The sequence below is a fragment of the Vanellus vanellus genome (assembly GCF_965231255.1).
Source record: "Vanellus vanellus genome assembly, chromosome: 2".
Taxonomy (NCBI): domain Eukaryota; kingdom Metazoa; phylum Chordata; class Aves; order Charadriiformes; family Charadriidae; genus Vanellus; species Vanellus vanellus.
In genome coordinates this window covers 118,671,458-118,696,902 of record NC_138906.1, presented here as the reverse complement: position 1 = coordinate 118,696,902, position 25,445 = coordinate 118,671,458, and the positions used below count along the sequence as shown (strand labels likewise).

The following is a 25,445-nucleotide window of genomic DNA, read 5'->3' as shown; positions in this document are numbered from 1 at the left end:
TTACTCTTTCTGAAACTTCTCTGTCAATCTTTTAGATGCAGCCAATGTTCATATATTTTTCATAAAGATATCTTGATTCAATTTCTAAAATATGATTAATTACTAAATCATTTTGATATAACTTTAACTGGATATATGAAATTTTGTTCTTGTAGATTATGAAGTTATCCAAGCAGAAGGAAATACTTTCTGTGGGTAGGAGATAAACTACGGATGTGTGATCAAGATGCAACAGCTTAAAAAACACACCATTAAAAGTCACTGCCCTGCAGCCATGATTCACCACATACCATAAGTTAAATGCGATATAAACACATTTGGATTTATTTTAAGTATATTAGTTCTATTTATATGCCATTAAAAACTAAATTAGTCTTCCCATAGTAAGTCCTATATGATTACACAGCAAACTCAAAGCTGTTTGTTGTAAGAATGATTGCAGCAGGTGAGATCAGAACTATTATATGGTTATTTAGCTCTTTAAGCACTGTAAAAGCATAGCTACAGGCTCTGACTCAGCACAAATCCTATCATTTTCTTAATCTAAGTCAAAAAAAGCTCAACAACCTCAGCTCCACTATGAAACAGACTGATCTTTGTAACCTACAAAAATACATCAGTGCTGTTGTACTGCAAAAAATTTTCAACTATCTATTCATACAGGGGAAAAAAAATGCACTCTTTCTTCCTCCAAATAAAAAAAAAAGCAAACCAAAGAAAAAAAAAGTCTTACTTGGACTGCTTTGACTAACATATGTATAATCCATATCAACAACTTCCTCTCTGACTCTTGACTGAGAACCATCCTAAATAAAAAAAGCAAACATGACAATTACACTCAGAAACAACTGGTGTAGTCAGTGTCATCACTGCATATCTGAAATGTTTTCACAACAGTTACTGGCATCTTTTTGGACACCTTCTGTGATGTTTGTTCTGCAGTAATGTCTGCATGATAAAGACATAAAATCTAGGTAAGAGAATAATGTTTTGAAATTCAAGTGTGAAGCATTAATCTGGTGGATTACTTTACTTGATGGGGCAGAAATGTCTTAAAAGTTTTCATGTTAAATTCTACAAAGATAAAAAAAGTAACAATGAAACACAGAGAAAGTAAAAACTGGACAAATTAATACATGTTAAGATAGTCTTTAAGTCAGACAAAACAAACAGACGGCAGGAAAATTCTCAAAGATCCTAATAAACAACCTGCACCCAACTCAAAGAAAGATAATAGTCATTATCTGCACTTTTTCTATTACTCAACATAAAGAGATATCAAAGTGAATATTTTCACAAGAAAAAACTATGATATTTTGACTTTTCTTTTTTTTTTGTCTTAAAAGAAACCCCAAACCACCCCCAAATGCATCAGTTTCATACTGGGCCACCTGGCTGAGTTTATCAAATACAATTAGGCAGTGGAAATGTTTTAAGATAACTGTAGTGTACTATGCATAAATAAACATTTCAGGAGTGCAAACAAATATCAAATGAGCTGAATTTGGATTTTTCTTAAAAAGTGGTTTTAGCCTGCCCAGAATAAAGTTCATGATTCTACTTTTGTAAGCATTTTTTGGTATCATAGAACATGCAGACTTGTTACAGAAGTTTACCTTTTTATCAATCATGGTAATGTCTGTTTTATACTGTGAAAGATCAGCTCCTGGGTCTATGCTCCACTGGAGGTTTTCTAAAGAAGGTTTATCTTTCAGGTCTGGATGCAAAGAATGTGAGAAAAAAGGCAAATAATCAGAATCCAATTCTGCCAACAGCATCCTATAGTATCAAAATTATAAGTTAGCTTTCTTTTTATCCATTCATCTTTGGGTTTAGGGATTGATTTTTCTCAAACAATAAACATGTTCATTTGGTGTACATCATATTTTGTCTGAAGAGTCAGAAATAGATCTGTAAGTTTTTTGTCATATTCAGGCAGCACACCACCCCTTTGTGTTTGTATGAGGTACGTAATACATAAAATACTCTTGCAAGAATCTCTGTACTGTGTAAATCCAGTAGTATTAATACTGGATAGAAGACATTAGATTGATAAGAATACAAAAGTCAGGTCTTAGAATACAAAAGAGTATAGAAGTGTCTGGTCATTGTTCCAGAGGTGGCTCTTGATTTGTCTTTGAAGTAGAGATTTAGATTGCAAGCTACATGGCCACATCAACTGCTGACAGATTTCTTAAATTTACAGTGCAAGTATTTCTAAATAAAGCATGCAGTGTAACAGCTCAGTTGAGGAGTACAGAAGCAGCGATTCTACAATCCCAGTTCAAAAAACAGAAGTTTTCAGACTGGGACCACTTAACAGGAAAGAAGATACAACTTCCAGGATGAGTACTTGGCAGCATCTGTTCATTACCATTAAATGAATGGTACAAATTTCTTTAACAGATCATCAGGAATCATGAAAAATATTAAGTGTAAGGATAAGCCATTTTATTAAGTATAGTTTTCAAGTATTTGATACAGTTTAAACTCAAACTTCATGAGATTTTATTTCAGTATCTATTATTCATATGCTGCATTAAGAAACAACGTTAGAACAATGAGAAAGAACAAGATCCCTAGCCTGATGAGTTTACAGCTGAATGCCAATGGTATATTTATTATACAGTGGCAAAAGAATGCCAGGAAAACACAGATTGAAAATGTGGGGGGTGATCTTGAGAAGTCCTGAATGGGATGAAACTAAGTTAGAAGCAGAACAGAGAAAGCGATTAAAGCAGAAGAAAAGAAGATACGCAAAATTCTATTCGACCATAGCACAGGCTGGAGGTGGGGGACAATAAAAGAAACATTTGCATCAAGTTACCTTGCTCATTTTGCAGTGCTTTATTTTTTGATACTCTACAAGGGTTTGGTTGAAGTACAGATGCTGGTTCAGACTCTCCACGTCCTATCCTTGTTTTCTTTCTATTTGGTACATGGCCACTGGCAACCTAACAACATATTGCAATTTTACTATTTCCCAAAACTTAAATATAGTATTTCAAAGGAGAAGAAAAAAAAAAAAAAAAAATCAGAAAAGCATACCTGCACGTCCTCAAAAAGTTGTTCTGTTTCTGTAGAACTTCGCAGTGGTGCAATTTTGAAGGGAGGAATTTCTTCTTTCATTTGGAGCTGATTTTTCTTATCTGGGAATGTTTTCCCTAGCATTGCCTCTTGTACATAGGATTCCTCTTGTAAATCTCTGCCAAACAAACAGCTTTCATTGTTGGCATTTTGAATGGATGATGAACCTTCAGGAATGGGCTTCCCTAGCTGTGAAAAAATGTCATGCAGAGTCACTTGTTTCAGTCTATTTTTACAGGTCTCCTCACTTCCTTGTTTTTTCTCTTGACAACGAACTCCGGAGAAGCGATCAGACAGATCCAAGGGCTTATCAACTGTATGTTCCCCATTAACATGCTGAACGTCTGATTGATAGGGCATAGAGTTCTCTTTGTTGAAGGATGCTTTTTCACAGCTTATTGCATGCTCATCTTCAGCTTTCTTTCTCTTAGCACACCTGCTTTCTAGCTGTCTCTGGTGTACGAGAAAGAAATCGCTCTTGATCACCTCATTTTTAGCTGCACAAGTGTTTCCAACACAGGTTACAGCCTCATTAGTATTCTTTTTCACAACCATTTGCCGATTGATAGAGGGTTGGCTGATAACAGAGTTGCTCTCAGTTCCAAGATTAAGTGGTGCAACAAAAGCAACATCTTCAGATTTTGATCTACTTTTGTGACATTTGGAACTGGAAGGATTGTTGAAGAGGTTGGTTTTCAGATTAGGCTTCAATCCTGAATCTAAGATAGATGAGGCATGACTTGTACTTGAGTTGTTCTTCATATTGCTAGGAGCTCCAAAAACAGGAGAGGCTACCTGAGAATCCCAGTCAACATGTGGTGGAGTATTCTGAGATGGATCTGAAAGACTGAATACAACGAGAGATCAGATCTTTTTCTGGAGTACACAGGGGGCTGGGAGGAAATAAAGGGATATACAAAAACAAGTTTCCTATCAGTGATCTACTTTAAAGCTGTCAGAGCTGATAGTATCACATAAAAACAGGAGGAAAAAGAAAAGGGAAATATTTGGTCTAGGAGTAACTACCTTTGCACTTTGAGTTGTAAAAGACAAACAAAACACAGACCTTGTCCTTCATTTTAGTATGGTGTGAAATTCTGTTCCACATTCAGCTGAGAATCAAGGACAGAATTAAGCCTGCCTAGGAATCTCTTCTACCAAAGACTCCTTACCTTTCAATGCAGCGAAATGGAAGAAAGCAAAAATGGTTGTGATAGCAGTCTATCTAGGTTCTTGTATAGATCTTATAACAACAATAACAGATTCTCAAAGCTTCTGCAAGTGAAAGAAAAATGTGCAAGCTTCTTTCAGGTACTCTGTTTTTCACTTGTCATCAATAAAACATATATTTAAGATGACAAAGAGGGGCTAAAAAAAAAAAAATCAGTTTAGACCACAACATCCTGAGGATAGTGGGAAGGGCAACAGTCAACTGGTATGACATCCAGTCAGCAGAAAGTTTTATGATCATTTTCCTAGCTCCAGACCCCTTACCCCCATGTTTATGGGCCCCAAAAGATATGTCGCAATAACAAGTCAGTGACAGAGGGACTGTGTACATAGAAAGCCCAAATCAGAAGTTTGAGAATGAAGTAAAAGGTCCACAGTTTTGCATTCTATCAGTTCCTTTGCTTCTAATGTTATTTACTTGAAGGAAGCCTTTATAATATGAAAATATTTATTTCCATGTTTCTACCTTTAAAGCAAACTGCTGTAAGGTTTTAAATTCTCCTAAATCCAGAACTTCATATAAGCCCGTTTAAAACAATATTATTATAGCCATGTGGAAACATACCCTAAATTGTTGTCATCATTTCTTGATTCAGAAGCTGGATGTTTTCTTGAGTTTTCAGACTGCATGGTCTCTGGGGCGCGGCTCATAGCAGTATTAGTGCAGGGAGGACTCAGTACACTCTGGGACTCCTTGCAAGTAGTGAAAGAAAGCAAAGAAAGGAAGTGTGAGAAGCTATTAGAATTAAAAATTAGAAATATGTTAGGTTTGTACATAAATACTCTAAAGACCCATTCAAATGGAACTATTCAAAATTCTGAAAAATAATAAAAAGTTACAAGTGTGATGAAGTTTTGACTAACAATTTTCAAGAAAACTTACAAAAATTAAAAAATTTCATAATTCCAAAGGACATTTTAAAAAAAAAATAGTCTGCACACTATCTTTTTCAGTATAGTTACCAAGCAAAACATCAAATAATCTCACCTGAGTCACCAAACAGTCTCATCACCAAATTATCGTTTTTAGTGTCCTAGACTTGATTACTGCACAAAGGGAGTTTGGCAGACCCAAGGATTTAGTCCACTGTCCTAGTCAAACTTGGAAGTTGTATACACAACAGGAACCTTACCCTCGTCCCCAACCCCTGGACAGGTCAGCACAGTTGTATCTCTTCTTGCTAAACCAAATCTATAACAACTATGTAAAAGCAAATCAAAGTGAGCTTATTGGTACTCGGAATACTTTTGCAGAATTTTAATGGAAAAGAAAAAAAGACAGTGTTTTCAAAAACAACTGGCACAAAAAGCTGATTATGTAAAAAAATCTGGGAATACTACTTACAGATTCGTCTTGAACAGCAAGTCCAATTGTTTCTGCCACAACTGCAGCCAAGTTAAAAGATGGCTTTGGAACAGGATAGCCTCCCATCCTTGGCTTATCTTTATGAGTAGAAAGAAGCTCACAATAAATTACACATACATTATAATATCTTACACCACTCACACAGATGGTACAAAAGACAGAACTAAAAAGATCACAAATTAAAATCCGTAATTATGAAAATAGTTTGACCTCTGTCAGACAAAAATTTTATCTGGAAGTGGTAAGTGAAGAATTTCTGATGAGAGCAAACTGCTGCATCATCACAGAGAAGTATCCTTCCAATCTGAATACAGCTCCCCAAAATCAAAATACAAAGACAATTCAACATAAAAGTTGTTTTCAAACTCCCAGTCCAGTGCATGAATACTCTGAGAAAAGCACGAAGAATGGTAGCAATGTGTATTTATAGTAAAATGCCTGTGTTCCATATTTAGGAGGTGACACATAATTATTTTTCTTGTGTTTTTATTAGGAAAACAAATAGATGAGTTTCCCTCCTTTCAGGGGGTTAACATTGCTCAGTTTATTAAACTAGGGCAAAGTAATATGATGGGAAAGTACAACAACTACAACCACCACAACCCTGACCTGCATGAATAATTCCAAAATTCTTACTGTCGCAGCCATTTATAGTTAAATACTTCACAGAAAAAAATCAGGGACACAGAAAGTTTTGTCAAAGAACTGTTTATGGAGAAAGACATAAGACTTAAAGACTTGGACCAATTCACAATTGCAAAAAAGGGAGTAATTAACAGAAGCACTTTTAAATGTTACATATTCATGTAAGACAGAAATGCAATCCTCAGAATATTTAATCTCCTGTATGGTTGGAAAACCAGATATGAGACCATTGGATAAGTTGCCTAAAATATAAGATATCTGTAGAAATACCTGCACTGAGCTTCTTTTTACTTCTTGACTATAAGCCCTGATGCTATGCCACTAGATCATTCATCTAGTGGCATACAGACAGGCATCACAAGATAGGCATTTCAGCAGCAATTCTGTGAGTAAACATAATACTCTTTTTCTGGCTCCTGTGTTTAGAGAGATGAACCCTCAGCTGTTGATGAACCCTCAGGTTTACAATATTTTTGCCCTATTTTGAATAGAATTAGAATTAAATCTGTTAATACACTTACTTGGTACAGGGGACAGTTGTGCATCACAGGTGTCTGCAACTAGTATCTCTTCTTCATGGTGACTGTTCACTTGTGTGGAATACAGCGGAATTTTTCCAAACTCTAGGAGAAGATGTAGAAAAATTTTCACACAATGAAATTAGGTATCCTGTTGTGGTAATTTTGTGTAGATACTGACAATGATCCTGATTTTAAAAGCACTTGAATGTGAATTTTGATATGTCAGTATATCCGGTAACCTAAGGACATCCAATTATTTTTATTCTGTGGTATCACTATGACAATTAGTCAAAAATATTTCATATTAATCCTTTCTCTCACAAATACGAGCCTAGCCAGTCAGTGATAAAACAATACTGACACATGATTACATCACTTTCTATACTAACCACATAAAAAGTACGTATGCAATGTATATTTGACCTGTTGATATGGCAATAAAACTACTAAAGAGTAAACCATCCAAGGGAATAATTTTCTGCATCATGTGAAAACCCTGACATTTTAATCATGACCAACTTTGTGCCATGTAGTCCTTTTTATCTGGACAATGACAGCTTTTTCATGGCTATTAACTGTGATAGGTATTTGCACCATTTCCATACATATTTAGCTTTGCTTTAATTTAGGAGCTCATTTTTTTATTCAGAAAATGGAGAGGAGTAGGTATGTTTAGAAAGGAGAAACTACTCACAGCCCAAAAATTACATACGTAAAATAAAGGGCATGAATAACCAACCTACTCTCTTCACCTCACAGATGTGCTATTTTTATTCTTGGAGAGAAGCTTTTAGTCAAAACTTACATTTAAATATAATCATATATTATTTAAAATATGTTTTTATTCCACAAGATAAATTAACACATTAAGGGCACCTGGATTGTTTATCATATGTCCTGTGTATCATTAAAATACAAGACTAAAGTCACTTATTTCACAAAAGTATTTCTTACAGTTAAAATACATTAGAGGTATTTCAATGACATTACAGAACGAAGTTTGGAAATTAAATGTGAACAGTATTTCTGGACGTAAACACAAAGCAAATGCAAACAGTATATCAATACCAGAAAAAGAAAGATCACGTAGCTGCTAAAGTTATGTATCTACCAGCGTCAGTAATATTACTTTAATTGCAGAATAATTGCTGAGCCGCAAAACATTTATTTCACTCTCCACTAGGTGGTGGCATAGCTGTACGCACAAGTCAAACCCTAGCAGATTTTAGTTCATTCACAGTTACAGAAGAGATAAGGGTTGGAAATCTGTTGGTTTTGCATGTGCATGTGGATGAAGAAAAGTAGAAGGTTGTGATAAGTTTTGAGCATTTCACTGATATAATAGTTACTTCTAAAGACGTTTTTTCCTGACTCATGCATTATAGCATAAGTGGAAAAAAAGCCAAACAAAAAAACCCACAAGATTTTTTTTCTTTAGTTTTCACCACTTGCAATCAAATTTATACATCATCTTTTTCTTTAGCCCTTAAAAATATATTTTAAAATTAATTAAAAAAAAAGTGAATACAATACTCTTACCACTGTTGCTTTCTGCAAGTTCCAAATCTGGGTGTGTGTGTTCTGTGTATCGGATATGCCTATTCTCTTTTTTTCTTCTCATACGATTAACCACAGAAAAAGAAGCAGCCAGAACTGGAGAGTCTGGAATGACTCCTTCTTCTGATTCCACTGCTTGTTGCTTTTGCTCCCTGGAGACCAAATTAGGTCGTCAAACAAAACATCAAGTCAGCAAGTTGAAAAGCTTGCATTTCAGCAAGCAGGACAATCATATAGTTCAAGAAAGCAACAATTTAGAAAATACAGCCATCTCAGTAACATCACAGTGTAAAAACGTAATACTAGAACTCAGGTTTTAGACATATTCACACTTGTTCCATCAAGCCTAAGAACAACCTAGGTCTTCAGATTCAAAGTCAACATTTAACTAGTGCACTATGTAAGACTTTCTCCCTGGAAAAAAAATAGGGACTGCAGAGTTTCTAGCTTATCCTCCGAAGCGTGTGCTACTTGAATGAAAGAATGCTGAAATGGATGGACTAGTGCCTCTCTCCCCGTATAGAAGTCCCTGCATGGAAGTCCCTGCACACCCCCAAGAATACTAACTGTCTTAAAAACAAAACAGAAGCTTTTGGACAATTTTAAATGGTAATGAACTGCACTGTATTAAAAATAATCCCTCTCCAGACCATTGGACAATACCTCCTATTCACCTTACGAAGGTCTTCAGAGAGGAGCGTAAAAAGCAATGTAAACCACATAAAACAAGTAATGTAAAACACAACACGAGCTATGAAGTTTATTTTCTCTCAGAGTCAGCTCCAACAGCATGTTGCAGAGTCAGTATATAAAAATTAGCGTAACAACTATGTCATTTCTCTCCAAAAACTCTTATCCAGACATAGCAAGGAAGTAACAACAAAAAATGTTAATGTCAGTTCTTTTAACTTAAATACAGTTTGTTTAGTACATAATAACGGCATTGCTACCTGTTGTATGGTGGTGGCAGTAGCAAGAAATGGAAGAGGCAGTAAAAGAAAAACACGAGGAAATCTAACTCAGCCTGCTTGGTCATCATTTTGCAGTAGCACTTTTCCTTACGACTCTCAAGAGAAAACATGAGCCAAAAGATCAATTCCTAACTATAAAGAGAAGGATGTAAGGTTTTGATCTAAGGGAAGAAGAGGAAATGTGGATATATTTCTGCTTGCATTGAAATGAACCACAAGATCTAATATAAAATAAGTTAATAACATGATGGAGAACCAGAGAAAGCTGCTTGGCTTAAGACAACAGGCATTTTTGCAGTTGGTCTTTTTATCGTGACTAACTTTGAACACTTAATGACAAACATTGATGCATTGATGCTCTGAAGTCTTGACAAATCCTATTGTGCAATTTGCAATTTGCAAATTTACAAAGAAAGCACCATAACTGGAAAACTAGATCATCTACTAACAATATCTTAAGTAACAAATCAAAACAAACAGTAAAATATACCCATCCAGTTACTTGGCAAATTTAAGTTAGCTCTTAGAGTTCTCTTTAAATTTACTGGCACACATGGCCCTATATGACAAATTAGCCTGCTATAAATATATTTTTCTGTACTTTATTTCCATGCAAACTAAGAGGTAGTTCCTACACACCACCACAAAAAACTATCAAATGAAGAAGCTGCTGTACATATTATACATCATAAATATGCAATAAATAAATGTTTCCATGATTCAGGAATTATCTGAGACCCCAGAAAAGATTTTTGCAGAAATTTCCTTGCCATTTCCATCCATTGATAAAGAAATTCTAACCTGATAAAGGACCAGATAATACAATTCTTCTAAAATTTCATTGATTTCACTTTTCTAAAGGACACTTAGAGTTTTTTTTTCATAAAATATTAAACCTTGGTAACAGAATACAGAAGATTGCAAAAATCTAATTCTGTGTCATGCACCTGAAACAATCTGTTGCCTTGCACCTACATGATGACATCATACTGATCTAAACTGTTCATTCTAAATAAAGTAACATGACAATAGTTCAACCAAAATGACCAAATGCAATGGCCACATCACAAACAGCAGGACCATCCTTGTTAATTACTGCTTATTCACACAACTCATTTAAATGACCACTTAACATGCAGAGTAAATAACTTGGTGTCACACTGTTTATTCTCAGCTTTTCTACAGCGGCCAGGGATTTTTACTGGAAGCTAAATTGCAAGACTGGGGATCAAACTTAACATTCGGATGGATCTGTCTGGTGTCAATTTTTTTTAATGTCGCCTCCTAACTGCTGTTAAGGTGCATAGGAGAACCGTTACTGAGAAGCATTATACAGTGGGAAGCATATTGAAATTTGTTCCTACTTGTCATTAAAAAGGAGTACTCCTAAGGTCATAGAATATGTTAATCCGAGAAGACGAAATGCGTACAGAAAAAGAAAGGATGATTAAGGGGAAAACAGTGGGAGACAAACCAAGAATTACAAAGCAAGAGGACCACAGCCATTTTGAACTGAACTCTAGGTTGTTTTACTCCTTTACCAAAGTTACTTTCTGACAAAGACAAAAAAAAAAAAAAATACATGCAGAAGAAGCTGTATGTATCAAGTCTACACATCCTGTACCATTCCCACCATGCATGTATGCAACCTTTCCACACACATGCAAAACTGAGATGAGTTTCAGATGATGTCACAGCACAGCTATACAAAAAAGGAATACTACTTCTGCCTTGCTCAGTGCATCGTATTTGCATATTAACCACAACATTATATGACACATTCTTGCTACCATATCAGTTTTTTCCTTTTTAAGATTGTAAAATTATAAGTTTATTAAGAAAACTTATTGCAAGATCCTTGGACTTTTTGACTAACTGAGAAACTACTTTTCTAAGGTCTTAACCCAGGAGGAAAGAATTGGTAAAGACTAAACAGAGGAATAAAAGAATGAGACATAAGGCTTTGCTATGAGCTGTGACCAGAATAATCTTGAACAATCATGAAGTCAAACAGAATTTCTATGATTTATCTCTCTCTTACAGTTTAAAAAAAGATGCACACAGTTAAAAAAAAGCAATAATTCTGCACAATACAAAGATGCTAGTTTTATGTTGTTATAGTGGCTGTAGACTGTCTTTTCGCAATCTATTAAAAAAGAGGAAACTCAAGTTTTAAAGACTTAAAAGCTGATATTTATCTTCCCTGACATTACTACTGAGGAAGGGGGGTGGGGTGGGTGAAATATCAAAAAAAAAAATCTCAAAACTTACTCCAATTCCTTCTGTAATTGCTGGAACTGTTCAGTTATCTTTTTATTTTCATCCTGTAAGTTGTTTTTTTCATTCACTGCAATTTATAGAAAAAAAGAGAAAAAAATAAAAATCAATGTACGTATGTTAACATCATATCTAATTTTTTCAGGTCCTTTCAGGAAACAGAACCAATTCTACAATGTAGTATCATACACCCTCTATGGCTTACCAAAATGAATTTTTAAGCTAGTCATTAAAAAGGTTGTAAAATGATGTGCTAGCAAAGGCAAAGGTGTCACAAGTACTGGATCATAGTATTAGTTCCACATAATCATTAACTACTCTTGTCCACGCACATAAAAGTGAGACTCCGGTGTAAAGACGAATTAATCGCTCACTCAGCTCGAAGGACAAAATTGCTTCCTTAGGTTGAATACAGCCTATGAAGTAATTAGAATTTGGTTTTAGCCACCGAAACAACAACTAATTGGAAACAACAGAAAAAAAAAAAAAAATCTTAAAAATCACTTAAATATTCTGTCAGAAATTTTTTATTTACTTTTCTTAATTTCTAATTCGTTCTGCTCATATTTCACACAACCTTATTGCATCACCTTCAGGCTTTTTTCCATGTGTTCTCAAACTAATGTAGTGATAACTCCCAACTTTTCTGTTCGCTTTAATTTTTATTTTCTTGGTCTACTTTTTTTGCTGTATATTTTACCTCTGGATTATTCTTGACTGTCCTTTTTTGCTGGCAGAAAAGACATAAATTGTCATATAGATCTCAACCCAAATCCATGGAAGACTACTGCTCTGTCAGACAGTATTCAAGAAAATTTGTACCTAATAGGTCTCACCTCGATTTTTAAGGCTCAGAGATTTATTTAAAGATTGTTTGTACTCTGTTGTTAATCATTAAACTCAAGAATTGAAAATATTTTTATATAAATATCCAATATTACAAGTCCTTGAAAAATTGATGTATTTTATATTAGTACAGAACCTAGTATTTCTATAATTTAAGCACTCAAAAGCTATTTTTTGTGACCGGCATTTCACCTATTTTATATCTCACTTAATGTCTGCTTTTTCTTGATCAAGCAAGACAACTAAACGACACAAAATAATTAACTAATGGTAAAGATACCTTTAACATTTTAAAATCCTCTCCTGTATTTTAGCACTTTATACAACCAATCTTTCCAAACTCTCCTTATGAAGACATTTTATTGTGTCCTGCTTTCATGTCCCCCAGAACAGTTTATTTTTTCCTGTCCCATATGTACGACTTCCTGATTTCAAAATGAGATGGCTACAAGCTGCCCGGCACGAAGGAATTCTTTTGTGGCTTCAGAGGGTTATGTGAAGGTTATGGGTTACTGCAGTCAAACTCCAAGACCAACTATAGGACACAAGCTGGACCCAGAGAACTTCTGTTTGATCAACTTTGTGATCAGCAGTTACTTTGGAAGTCAGGGTTTCCTTATGAAAACTGACAATCAGTCATTCTACAGCTTTAGCTGTACCAATAAACAGAAGCACCCACATTTTATCTATAATAGCTTCTTTACACCCTAAGATTTTCCACATCAGTTCACTTTCAGTATCAGCACTTCAACCTAAGAAAGTGTGTGAAATGACTAGTAATTGGTATGTCACATATTTTCAGACCTTAGAATTAAGTATCCCCCAACTGAACTTGGGTTTATTAAACACACCATATATAAATTATATCAAGTTACAGGAATTCAAGAGGACCTAGTTTACAAAACAGTACGTTTGTCTTCAGACTCATGGATAAAACTCACTAAGCTCAGTGATAAGTTTAAGATTCTGCTGCCGGATATTTTCAAACTCTTGCTGCTTCTTTCTCATATGTTCTTCGGTTACAGCACAGCGATCACATAATCCCGCTCTTAATCTACAATAAAATTAAGATAAAAAAGCCCCTCTGTTAAGAAAATATTGCCATACATGAAGTAAATCTCCACACTTAACTGGCCTTTTGAACAATGAAAACCAGAAAATTTCTGACAACTATGCGGAACACCGCTAAGTACTGTGGTTTTATACATTGACATCGCAATATTTTGAGATTTCTTAACAATCTAATACTACGTGTGCTAATATTTGTATAAATGACTGTAGGTACTGGATACTTCTAAAGCAACATGCATTACTTCAATATTGAAGTGGAGCATGCTACACCTTGCCACTGAAAGCCTTTGTGAGGTATCCTACTAAGAGTACTGTCAGATATAAATTACCATTCATTATAAGTGAAGTTCATTCTCGCAAATACAAATAAGCAAATCATTTCAGTAAATACAATTACTACTTCACCTAAGGAGGATGAACTGCTTCATATATCACTGCCATTTAGCAAAGCAATATAATAAAAGGGACAAATAGTAAGTTTGCTCTGTAACAAACACCAAGCAAATGTGAAATTATTTATCTTTATCTAGACACCAATACTTATAAGTGGATATAGAAGTCCATTTAAGGCATCACCTCCACTGACTCTAATGGTTTAGATCAGCTGATTAAAGCACATCTGCTATCAGAAAAGGACTTACGATCACTCCATCTTATTTGATACATTCATTCATGCAATGAAACGCTTGTTCATTTTATGGTGATAATAGAAGTGCATTTACTTCTGGTACACAACAAAAAGCTAACAGTATTACCAAAGTGAAAACCACATTCTATTTTGCCTACTAAATAAGAGAGCAATTGGTTAAGAGTTCTGCATTGCTGCTGCTAGCACATGATGTATTAAAAAAACCCCAACCAAACAAAACCCTTAAGTTTCCAGTTACACAGTTGAATATTGGAAGCAAAAGCCATCTTGGTTTATGGGTATTTTAATATTGTGGAATTATGGAAAGAGTAAAATATTGAAATGGCTCTTCATACCAGATGATCTGACTAATAGTGTAATAAACACAGTATTATAATCTCCTTGTATTAAACCACTTTAAATACCCTTTTCATTTTCTGCAATGCGAGTACTTCATCTGCTCAGGGATTAGGAAAGTCCATCCACTCTGCAGATGTCTCTCTACCTATGTGGTGTGACAGTTTTATTATCTGCATGGTTACAAGTTTATCCCTAATGCCTGTCACAAAGAAACACGGTTGAATGCAAAATGTGAGTACCATAGCTCTAAAATTTGAGGTAGCACAGGAATGTGGGAAAATAATTTACTATGTGAAGGTCTCCTGTTCCCAGAAAGCTTCTGTGAGCCTATTAGCAGCAAATTTAACATACGCTTTCCAAAACAGGTACTATTTTTAAAAGATCAAAAAATGCACTGTAATTTCATGTCTATTGGTTTTATTTTTCTATACCACATTAAACAGGAACCAATAAGGGAAAGACAGAATGGGTCAAAAGGTGATCAGAATGTCTAAATCCAAAACAAGGCAAGAGACAGAACCTGATTAAATTTAGGTAAAACAGACAACTGGTAAAAAAAAGATCCCCCCCCAAATCTGAAAGATTTCCTAGTGAGTTATTTCATAAGTTTCAAAGTATATTATTTATTTTGCCCTGGGGTTCTGTACTTGTATTACATCTCAATTGATATCAATCTTACCTCTACAAAAATGGATGGAAAAGAATGCGCTTTACAATGGCCGTCTGCCTCCCAAGCCAATCTATTCAACATCTATTTATCTTAACTGAGCTAAGCAAGCTAAGCACTTTGAAAATAACAAAAATTTAATTCAGACAGAAGAATCTAAATTCTACACTTTTGTTTAAAACACACTATTTGGATTTTATTAGAAAAGGACTGGTTTACAAAAAAAACCCACACCAGCTTGCGAAGTATCCAGAGCTACTCTGTAAGAGCAAAACACAACAAACCCAAAAGCTAAAAGACACTACTTTACCTGTCTTCTAAAACCTTGATAGTGTCATGAAGTGCTTTTTGCTGTTCTCGGAGCTGCTGGTTCTTGGTATAAAACTCTTCAAGCCTCTCTGCATCCCTAAAATCAAATAGAGAAAAAGTTAGTTCTAGCTTTAAATTACAGCTATTAGTTTTTCAACAGAGGATTCTCTCTGGCAAGTTTCTTTCATATTCTTGGGATATATGATTATCATAAGCACAAATATTGAGTTGAAGATAAATGAAATGTTTATGATGAATGGCAATTTAGAAATGTCTGACTTCGTAAAGGAGCAGTTAGTTTCTAATTCATATTACAGATGAGCTTCTGTTGATAAACCTCATTTTTGCTCAGGACAAAAATTAGAGTTGATGAGTCAATGCGTAAAAGCTAATAGTATTCAAGCAACAATCTCAGGGAACGTAAGCGCGAGCACTTCTCTTATTTTACTGTGTTGCTGAGATGTTGGGAAGCTAACTGGGGGCTTTCATAATCAGGTAATTTTGGTCTTGTCTTAGCAGTGAGAGCTTCTTGCAGTGTGGCAAACCACAGTAGGTTTGTAAAGCTCGGACAAGTCTTTAGATCCATTAGAGGTTTAGGTCCTCAAAAAACAATTCTCTAACTCTATAGAACATGGATTCCCATCATATGAATATGGGGAAGAGAAGTCTCTTTGCAAAAACCTCAGAAATAGAAGATCTTGGGGCAAATAACTTTCTCTAAAAGCTAGGACTATTTAATTAACAAAGAACATTTCCTCCTTAAAAGAGCTAAGGAAAAGTGGTAACATGAACTTCCTGATTTTAGCTCCCCTTCACTTTTATTATCAGATCACAACACCGTTTCAAGATGCAAACAAGGTTTGAGCAACAAGCATGGAATTTTTTTCTACAAGGAAATTAACTTTCAGTAAAAGCTAAGCAGCTGAATCTATATAACATGACAATGACTAACTTCTGAGAATTCGTTCCCAGCTCTTCTTTTTACCATGGAATCCTTTGTGTATTCCATGAAAATGGGTGTTTGCTTTCAGTGTGCCCGAGATGGATTATTTGAGGAAGCCATGAAATTGGCTGCTAAGCACATACACACCAGGAAATAAAAACATATTTACTAACTTGTTGGTACAATTCTTTTACACAGACATACTTTTAAACTGGCCCTATCCCTTTAAGATATGTTAGTCAAACACATTTTCATATTGCTGTTATTAGAGTAATACAATAAATTAACAATCATGGGTCAAAGTGAATGGGACAGCTGGAAGCTTCTGCAGCATACAATCACAGGCATATTTTATGAATTCTGAAATTTAAGAACACATATTTTATTTTTCTGTACTACCATTCAGACCAATATTGTCCTTTTCAGCTGCATATACAACATATAAAAGTTACATGCAAACAGCATGAGGAACCATTTAAGACTTGTACTTTTACTTGGGGATAACAAAGCATTAAAGTTCTGTTAGCTCATTAACCAAGTACAGCCAGGCCGTGGCAAAATTTGAAGTCCGACAAAAGCAGTCTGTATTTTTCTGATGTTTATGGCATTAAGAAAATATTTTGTTTCAGTTTATGCAACTCACACGAGGCCTAAAATACCAAATTTTAAAATCTTTTCATGAGCTACCTTTAAGTCATTAGGTTATTTGTTAAAAAAAAAAAAAAAAAAAAGCCGTTAAGATAGTAAAATAACAGAAGGAACTATGATTTATTTATTTTTTTTAGAATTCCAGTGCATCCGATAAACATGACAGACATTTTTGGCTATGAAGGCATTCTGCATAATGAATGGTCTCTGACCTAGCATTTACAAGTCATTAGCTCCAATGCTGAAGTGGGTTACAAAATAAGGCGCTCATTGTCAGCTGATTACCAAGTCTGAAATACTAAACCTCAGGTATTCAGATGCACCAAGAAGAACAAGACCTCCTATGTAAGAGTATTGTATCTACAATGTGGTAATTGTAGAAAGATTCCAACAAACAATAATTAAACCATTTGGTATGTGTTCAGTCACATCACTGATAATATTAAATTGATCAGTTAATTTTCTAGATGATTAAGTTTTCAGAACATGGAAGCAACTTGTGACACACCAGTTTAAATTAATAATAACAGCAAGAGATAATTTCATCCTTTTAGATTAAAAATGAAATAACTACTTCATTTATGAATTATACATAAGAAATAACAAGATGTTAAATTGTTTGTTTTTTTTTTTTTTTTTTCCAGGAAAGTGTAGCTTTTAAGTATAAAACATAACACCAAATATTTGCTAACTGAAAGTCATCTAATAACCTAATATAATTTAATCTACTAACATAAATATATTCCTTGTCATACTGCAATATCAATCTTAATGTTCAGAAAGCATATCTTTAAAATGTAAGCAACACATATGCTGTTTGGATTTTAATGAAAGATCTGACAACATTCCATGATACACCCTGAACTCAAAATCTTGATAAAGTTCATATGAATTCATATTTCCAATTGACTAAAAATTCACCTAGAGACCAAATAAGCAACCGGACTATATTGCCACTTTTTTTTTTTTTTTTAAATTTGAGAACTCTTATGCACCATTTAACAGGAGCTGCAAATAGAATACACTGTGTTCTACTAGTGTTGGAGACTGAACAAGAAGCTGTACAATAACTGACAAATCTTGATACTGAGTGCGCATGCTCAAAGTGCTACTGTGGATTATCATATGCCAGTAGGATGGGCCATATTTAACTGAAATAAGCAAAACAAAAGCTCAGAGGAGGTTTGAGCACTACAAAGGATAAACAAATCCAAAAAGACATCTGCGGAAGCGAGCAACATAGACATTACACAACTGAAGGCCATTTCTTCCAAAAGCCTGGTGAAACACAACAAAAACAATTTTCCTGGCAGTTAGCCACAGTTGTAATTACAGAAGAACAATTATAATAAAAGTAGAGAGCAAGTTAAGTATGTACTGTTGTACAATCAATTTATACTAGAAAAGCTAGTATCATTACAAGATACCTTTACATATTTCATGTTACAGGAAAAGGTAAGATGGGTTCCACTAGAGGAAATTTATTCCCATGGAAAGAACAACTTTGTTTCCCTCCCAACCAGAAATACAAGCACATTGGGGAGTTAGACAATAACTGTCAAAAATGCTTGAGAGTTGCTTGAGTTACTGTTGTACAAAAAAGCAATGGTGACCTAAATTTTCTAGACTAGGGGAGGGTTATTTGCTGCTTATACAATTCAAAAAATGTAACTAAAAAAGAGACAACTAAAAAAACTAACAGGAATTAACGAAGAAGTAAACTGACTAGATAATGACAGAAATGTTAATTCTGAAAAAGCACAGACTACGGCTGAGAGCACTGTGTCTACACTTTAAGACTGTATATCTTTGATTTCACTTGGCAATGCTGGGAATGGAAATACGGAGTATTTTTGCTAATTTTAAGAAAACTTTAATGTCTTCAATATATCTAACATAATTATATTGTTTTCCAAATGGAAAAAGATCAAGTAATTTATTTTTATTCCTCCTACACAGCAACTCAACATACAGGTCATATGTAATAGTAACATAATATTAATGTAAATAAACCTGAAGTAAAAATTTAAATAAAGAATCACATCAGCGTATCTCATCATTTAATTAAATATGGCTTTAGTCAGATGGAAAATAAAAGCCGATTTGTGCTGTAAACACATATTGTGATGATACTGTACATGTAAATCTTGTAATTCAGATTTTTTCCCTCCAAATTGCTTCTATGAACAGATCTAAAAATTAATAGCAAATAATGACTGCAAAATAAGTTACATGTCGTAAAATATAAGAACTGAGTGAAAATTAGCAATTACCAGAATCTTTACTAAACAACTGAATGCTGAGTTGAGGCACAACACCTGACATTGAAGGCAAACATGTAGCAAAAAAAAAAAAAAATCTAAGTAAATTTGGCTTATTGTCTTGTCACTTCTCTTTTACAGGTTTGACCTCAATTTTAAAATGCCCCTTAATTATCTTTCCTATTAAAAACGTCAACATACTGATAAGCATCCTAGAAATACTGTTGATAAGAAAACCTTCCAAGTCCTTTGTTAAAGGAAGGGAAGCCTAATGTTCAGGTTATACACGCTATAAAGAGTTACGTACATCTTTAATAATTCAGCTGAAGCCATCTAAAGTAAGCAGAGATTTGTACATATCTGAAGGAACAATCTATGAAACCTCAATCAATCTTACAAGAATTACAGCTCATTAATGGTAGCCAGATTCTCCTTTAATAAATTAGACCACTAGGATGAATACTTACAAGCATCTTTCCTTTTTCAACTTAGATATTTTCAGCTGTAAGCCTGAAAAGTGGAAAGAAGAATCTGATTAAAATAAAATATCTGTGAAACAAGAAACTAATTCTCCTTTTTCCAATGACATCTGCAAAAGAGAGAAAAAAGGTCACTAATTTGGAGAGAAAATGGTTCTTTCTGGACTTTTTGAGTATGTTCTACAGGATCTTGGAAACAAATACAGCTATTATGATGTCTAGGAAACAGGGACTTCTTAAACAAACACGCAGATTCCCACTTAAACAGGTATAAACACACTTTTGTAAAAAAAAAAAATACACATGAATACCAAGCACTGTCAACATATTTTCATTAACTATGCCTACATAAGTAGCACAAAATATGTTCTGTGTACACATAAATGCGTAATACTACACCTGAAATGTAGCATCCAACCACTGAACTGAAAAATGTATTACAATGTATACACGTAAAGAAAACATTAAAAACACGTGATTCAAGGCTTTAAAGCACAAAAGGACAACATACTTTATTGGAGGTATGCTACGAGGCCCTCTCATCCAAAGCGTCTTTGGAACACTTCAAGGTGAACTGAGGAACAATATTTCATCTGTCACCCACACACTCCTAAACATATGTTCTGCGCAGAACTAAAAAGGTTTGCAAATACAACTGATGTTCTGGGCAGGAGTGGCCAGCTGACAGCCCAGAGGCTAGACAGCAGTCCAGTCAATCTGCTTGTGGGGTTTTGGGTGTGTGCATACATGCATAGGGGCAGGAAGATAAAGGTGCTTTAAGTATGGAACAGCTTAACAAGTGGGATGCAGTGCTATGGAAATTAATGTGATACTACCCCCACACAGACTGGCCATTCCTACACCAAATAAATGGCCAGAAACAATCAGACTCCAAAGGTATAACATTTTCTTAAATACAAATCCAATTGGAATTTTTGCATTACACCAGAAATTAACATAACAATTTTTTCCCAATGCCTTATTTTCTTCAAATTATGAAAAGCTGTGAGCAACTTCAGTATGAACATGACATGTCTCATGAGTTTTCTTGCAAAAGCATTAGTCATTTAGGATAACAGGGTAAACTTATAAATGAACACTTTTAAGAAAACTTCTGGCAATTTTGAATTTAAACCAAAACACATACCCGATACTACATCTTACTACAGAAAATGTAGGTTAAGGCAGCTAATAGCCTTTTTTTTCTCTCTTCTACCACACTCAACTGGGAACAGTTCAAAGGTCAAAACTGCTCGCTTGAGAAGGTTCACTTTTCAGGCCACTTACAATCTAGCAGTCAGGCCAGCCAGAACCTCAGTGAACCCACGACACAAGCAACTACAAGATGCCAGCGAGACGAGATAAAAATGCACAGAGACTACTTAAAAAAACAAGTTCTTAGGAAATATAGCAAGATTTCTTTTATCTCTAAGTCCTCAACACCTGTGAGATGTTATGTTCTATCATGCAGATCAGCATAGAAAGAGGGTTTATTTTTTTAAGTAGTTGCTATTCATCAAGTCAATTAGGCATCTGCAATTAGAACCCCTATAAAGTGTGCTTTAATGCTGCTCCACACCCATCGGAAGGAATGAAGCTGCACAACAATGCATCTCCTGTATGAACAGGTAGTCTGTTCAGCAAGTATTTAGGATTGTAACATTGGCAACCTGAGCCACAAATTGAAGAGGCAGCACTCAAAAGCCCCAGTACTGTGCTACAGGTAACACTATCTCCCCTCTCACCTGAATTCAGGAGGAACTAAACTAGTTACTTAAAGGATGCATTTTTTTCTTAATTCAAATGACTGCAATGAGAAGGCAGGAAACCAGTTTGTTACATTTATCCAAGAGCATTGAATTACTACATCGGGTGTAATATCTTCCTTTTGCTTTTCCAGAGCATTGGGAGGTTTTAAGCATACTGAAAGAGCTTTGCTTTTTCAGATTTCCTTATTTAACACTTCTGATTCAATTTCATCTTTCACACAGTATTACTATGGAATAGACAAGACACAGACTATATAAACCTACATTACCTAAAGCTCATAAGCACTTTAAATGACACAGTCTCTATTAAAGTGATGGAGAGTTTCTTTAAACTATCATTAGGCAGATTAATTAAACACACACTATTTAATGAAACTTGCAACTTGATTAGACTATGTACCCGCAATATTTCAATTAAGGGCTATGACAATTTCTGTTCTGATGATTTTTCAAATGCATTGAATGTACTTTCTTAAATTTGACAGTGCCTGGGAAGATTGCAGAATCTTTACTGCTGAAGTTTTCTCAGAATGGGTTGGACAAGCTTCTGTCAGCAATGACACAGACATAATCCTACCTTAAGGGTATAGAGATGGACTAGATGACCTCCTAAGATCCCTTCCAGCCCTGCTTTCTATAATTATTTACTTCTGAGGAGCTTTCAGCCATTTCCTTTCTTACAGCAATCTATCAATGAGATTGCTTTCCTCATCATTTTCTCTGCATCTATGACTACAGTTTTTTCCCGTATTTATACCTTCTGTTTTTCAGACGTAAGGAATAATTGAAAAAATAGGCTATTTCTTGTACACAAAACTGTCCTCACATTTCTATGCTGAAATATGTTTTGTTTTAGTATAGAGCTTTAGTCTTGAACTCATCCTCAGTAACCGTGTTGATAAGACCCACATGCAACAAATACACATATAATTATTTTGAACCAGCTGCAAGTAAAACACCTGCAGAAATTAGTCACTTTATAAACAGCATTATTAAATTCCTTTCTAATTTGTGAGCACTACGCAAGTATCCCACACATTCTACAGGTAGGAAATCAGAGTAAATATTGTTTTACTGGCCATTATTCTGAGTTGCTGAGCACCTCTGAATTCCATGAGAAGTCAACTGACATTGACCATGCCCAGCATCGTTGGAATCTGGGTTGTAGGAGTCCTACCCATTGTCACATAATGAATTTCAGAGCAAATGATAGCTATTTTACCTGAAGAGGGCCAAAATTTGGAAATTTTTGCACATGATCAGTTTAAAAGAATAAAAAGATGTTTAGCTAACATGGTGGAAAAACACACCCTTTACAATATAGTAATATAAAAATTCAATAAAATCCATTTCAAACTGTATAAGTTTGAAGTATTCTCTAGTCTATATTCTATAGATACATAAATATTATAACTTGTATAATATGCCTGAGCACTTCAAGCTCATGTGTCATAAATCCTACTTTTCATGGATTTGTAATAAATAAAAATTCCACCATTACAGTGTTCAGTACATTGTGCATTGTACACGCAAAAAGCTGCTTCTCCAACTAACTTTCCCTTAATCCACCTTCCACCATCTTTAAAATAATTTTTTGCTGACATTTAGATTGGAAACTCATGAGTCAATTTTAATTCTTATTTATAGACTTCAGAAACAAGCAAAGTCCAGGCAAGCCTGTGTTTGATGTTTCTAAAATATCTTCCAGTACCATTTTCTATAAGAGGATCCCCACCTTTTGAAAAAATTAACTATCCTTCAGGCATGCCTTTGATGTTATCATGGAAGACCTAATTTTACCTAACACGGTGCGGGACATACTGACAAAGGGCTAGGCATGAAAAAGGCTGCCTAGTGGCAAAATTATCTGGCCACACCCAGCATGCATTCTGAAGAGTATCTTCACTTGCATAAAGAAAACCAAAACTTTAGAATCACGTGCTGCACATCCCAAGAAACTAGAGAAAGGGTCACTTAACATTACCCTCTACATTAGAGTTTTTTGTTTGTTCAGTTTTTATTGTTCAGACATGCCACAGATTGCCAGATCCCATTCTGTCAGTACTTCCGCATTTATCTGCAGTTGACATCACACCCACTCTGAAAAGAACCATTTAAAAAAAGGAAAAAAAAAAAAAAAGAAGAATAAAGAAAAAGTCATAAAAACTAAGATTTCTTTTGTGTTTTGGGACACAATATAAAATTACATTTCATATGGTTATACATACTTTTTAAAATGTAACAAAATGCTACTATCTGGTACATCTTTCCTTTCAGTTGCCAAACTGATAGAAGTCTTTTTGTTTGGTTGGTTTTTTAAAAAAATTACTAACACAAAGTGTGAAGGTCCAGGGTTGCAAATTGTTGAGTCAAGACTTTCAGTGGTAGGTATGAAACATCTATACATTATAAAACAATCCCTCACAGTTTTTGAAATTAAAAAGTGATTATATAACTGGACAGAACTGGAACTATTTTGAGGCTGGTGAAAACAACCAAGGCCACTGCAATGGTCTGGCTACAAAGATGCACTTGCATGACTAAAGCTCTTAATTCACAAAAACTCACCTGCTTTTATTCCAGCCTAATATAGATACTATTTCATGCACAAGGATATAGTTGTTGGAAGATTCAGCCAAATACTCTTCTAATTCCATCCAAAAGAAAGGATCTTGTGACTTAAGATTAGCAGAACAAAACTCTTAACCTCTTATGAAGTATTTTTAGCAAAATATTTGATGAATACTACTTGTAAAACATTATTATAATAAGAATATAAATATATGGTGCAATAATTAATCTTTACTTTGAGTGTTATTATTTTCCTGCACTACTGAAGAATGAACAGACACTAACAGTCAATCCATAGTAAAACTGATATCACAGGTCACAAAATGTAATGTAAGAATAAGCAATCCTATTATGAATTTTCATGAGAAAGTTTAGAACACTATAAAAACTTAAGAAATATTTTCCATTTCAGTAATATTAATCTGCAGTGGTATTTTGCACAAGTTAGCAGAAATACACAATGCCAACCATTTTAATGTATCTGAAGGGACTAAACCTAACGGTAAAAGAAAAAAAGCAAAAAATTCCACTGAATAATTTGATTTGGAAACTTTGAATCATTTGAATCCATTAAAGGTAAAGTAATATTTAAATATTTCCTAAGCAAACACAGATCCCATGGAACGTCTTGTTACTTTTCCTTCAGTGAGCTAGCAAATCATTTATACTTGTTGATAGTTTAAATCTAATCCTGTTAAACCAGGCTTAGGTGGTCAATCTGTAACGATCATTTGTAATCATCCAGTCCAACTTTCCACATCACATTAAAATTCTAATTAGACATTAAAAATCTAATTATTTCCATGCAGATGGAGTAGTACTCTGGTTCAAAGTTTTCCTGTGGTAACAGACAGTCTTCTGTGAACCCAAACTTTAACAATTTACCTTGTACTTCTTTATCGTGACATTCTTTCAGTTTGGACCACAATTCCTTGAAGAAATCTCCTGTAGGTTCTGCAGAACTAGGGCTCCCACAGCTTCCTCCAGAGGCATTCATCTTGCTTTTTTCTGCTCCCAGCTTCTTTGACTTATTTGCAGAACTGGCTCGCTCTCACACTTTAAGTTTTAAATTACATAGTTATGGAGCTGTTTCTGAAGACAGGTGTATGCCTGTAATGACAGATCGACAACACTTACGTTTGCATTTATCAGAGTATAACTTGCAGCCATGGATGAAATACAAAGCTTACTGCCTACTCTTTTCGAGTTGTACTTATATACTGACAGTCACCCTGAAAG

At 34.6% G+C, this 25,445-nt stretch overlaps 1 protein-coding gene across 1 annotated transcript in view; it reads right to left on the bottom strand.

Annotated features, from left to right (window-relative positions):
- Nucleotides 1-25,203, bottom strand: part of RBBP8 (RB binding protein 8, endonuclease) — a gene marked incomplete at both ends in the record, with an annotated part of 34,462 nt that extends 9,259 nt beyond the window's left edge. Inside the window, 13 exons of the mRNA XM_082479824.1 lie at nt 734-806; nt 1,617-1,717; nt 2,828-2,954; nt 3,049-3,934; nt 4,883-5,010; nt 5,663-5,760; nt 6,850-6,951; nt 8,389-8,558; nt 11,649-11,724; nt 13,442-13,554; nt 15,537-15,632; nt 19,855-19,897; nt 25,092-25,203. Coding sequence (XP_082335950.1) covers nt 734-806; nt 1,617-1,717; nt 2,828-2,954; nt 3,049-3,934; nt 4,883-5,010; nt 5,663-5,760; nt 6,850-6,951; nt 8,389-8,558; nt 11,649-11,724; nt 13,442-13,554; nt 15,537-15,632; nt 19,855-19,897; nt 25,092-25,203 — 2,125 coding nt within the window. The remainder of the gene's footprint in view (nt 1-733; nt 807-1,616; nt 1,718-2,827; nt 2,955-3,048; nt 3,935-4,882; nt 5,011-5,662; nt 5,761-6,849; nt 6,952-8,388; nt 8,559-11,648; nt 11,725-13,441; nt 13,555-15,536; nt 15,633-19,854; nt 19,898-25,091) is intronic.
- Between the last annotated feature and the right edge of the window lie 242 nt (nt 25,204-25,445).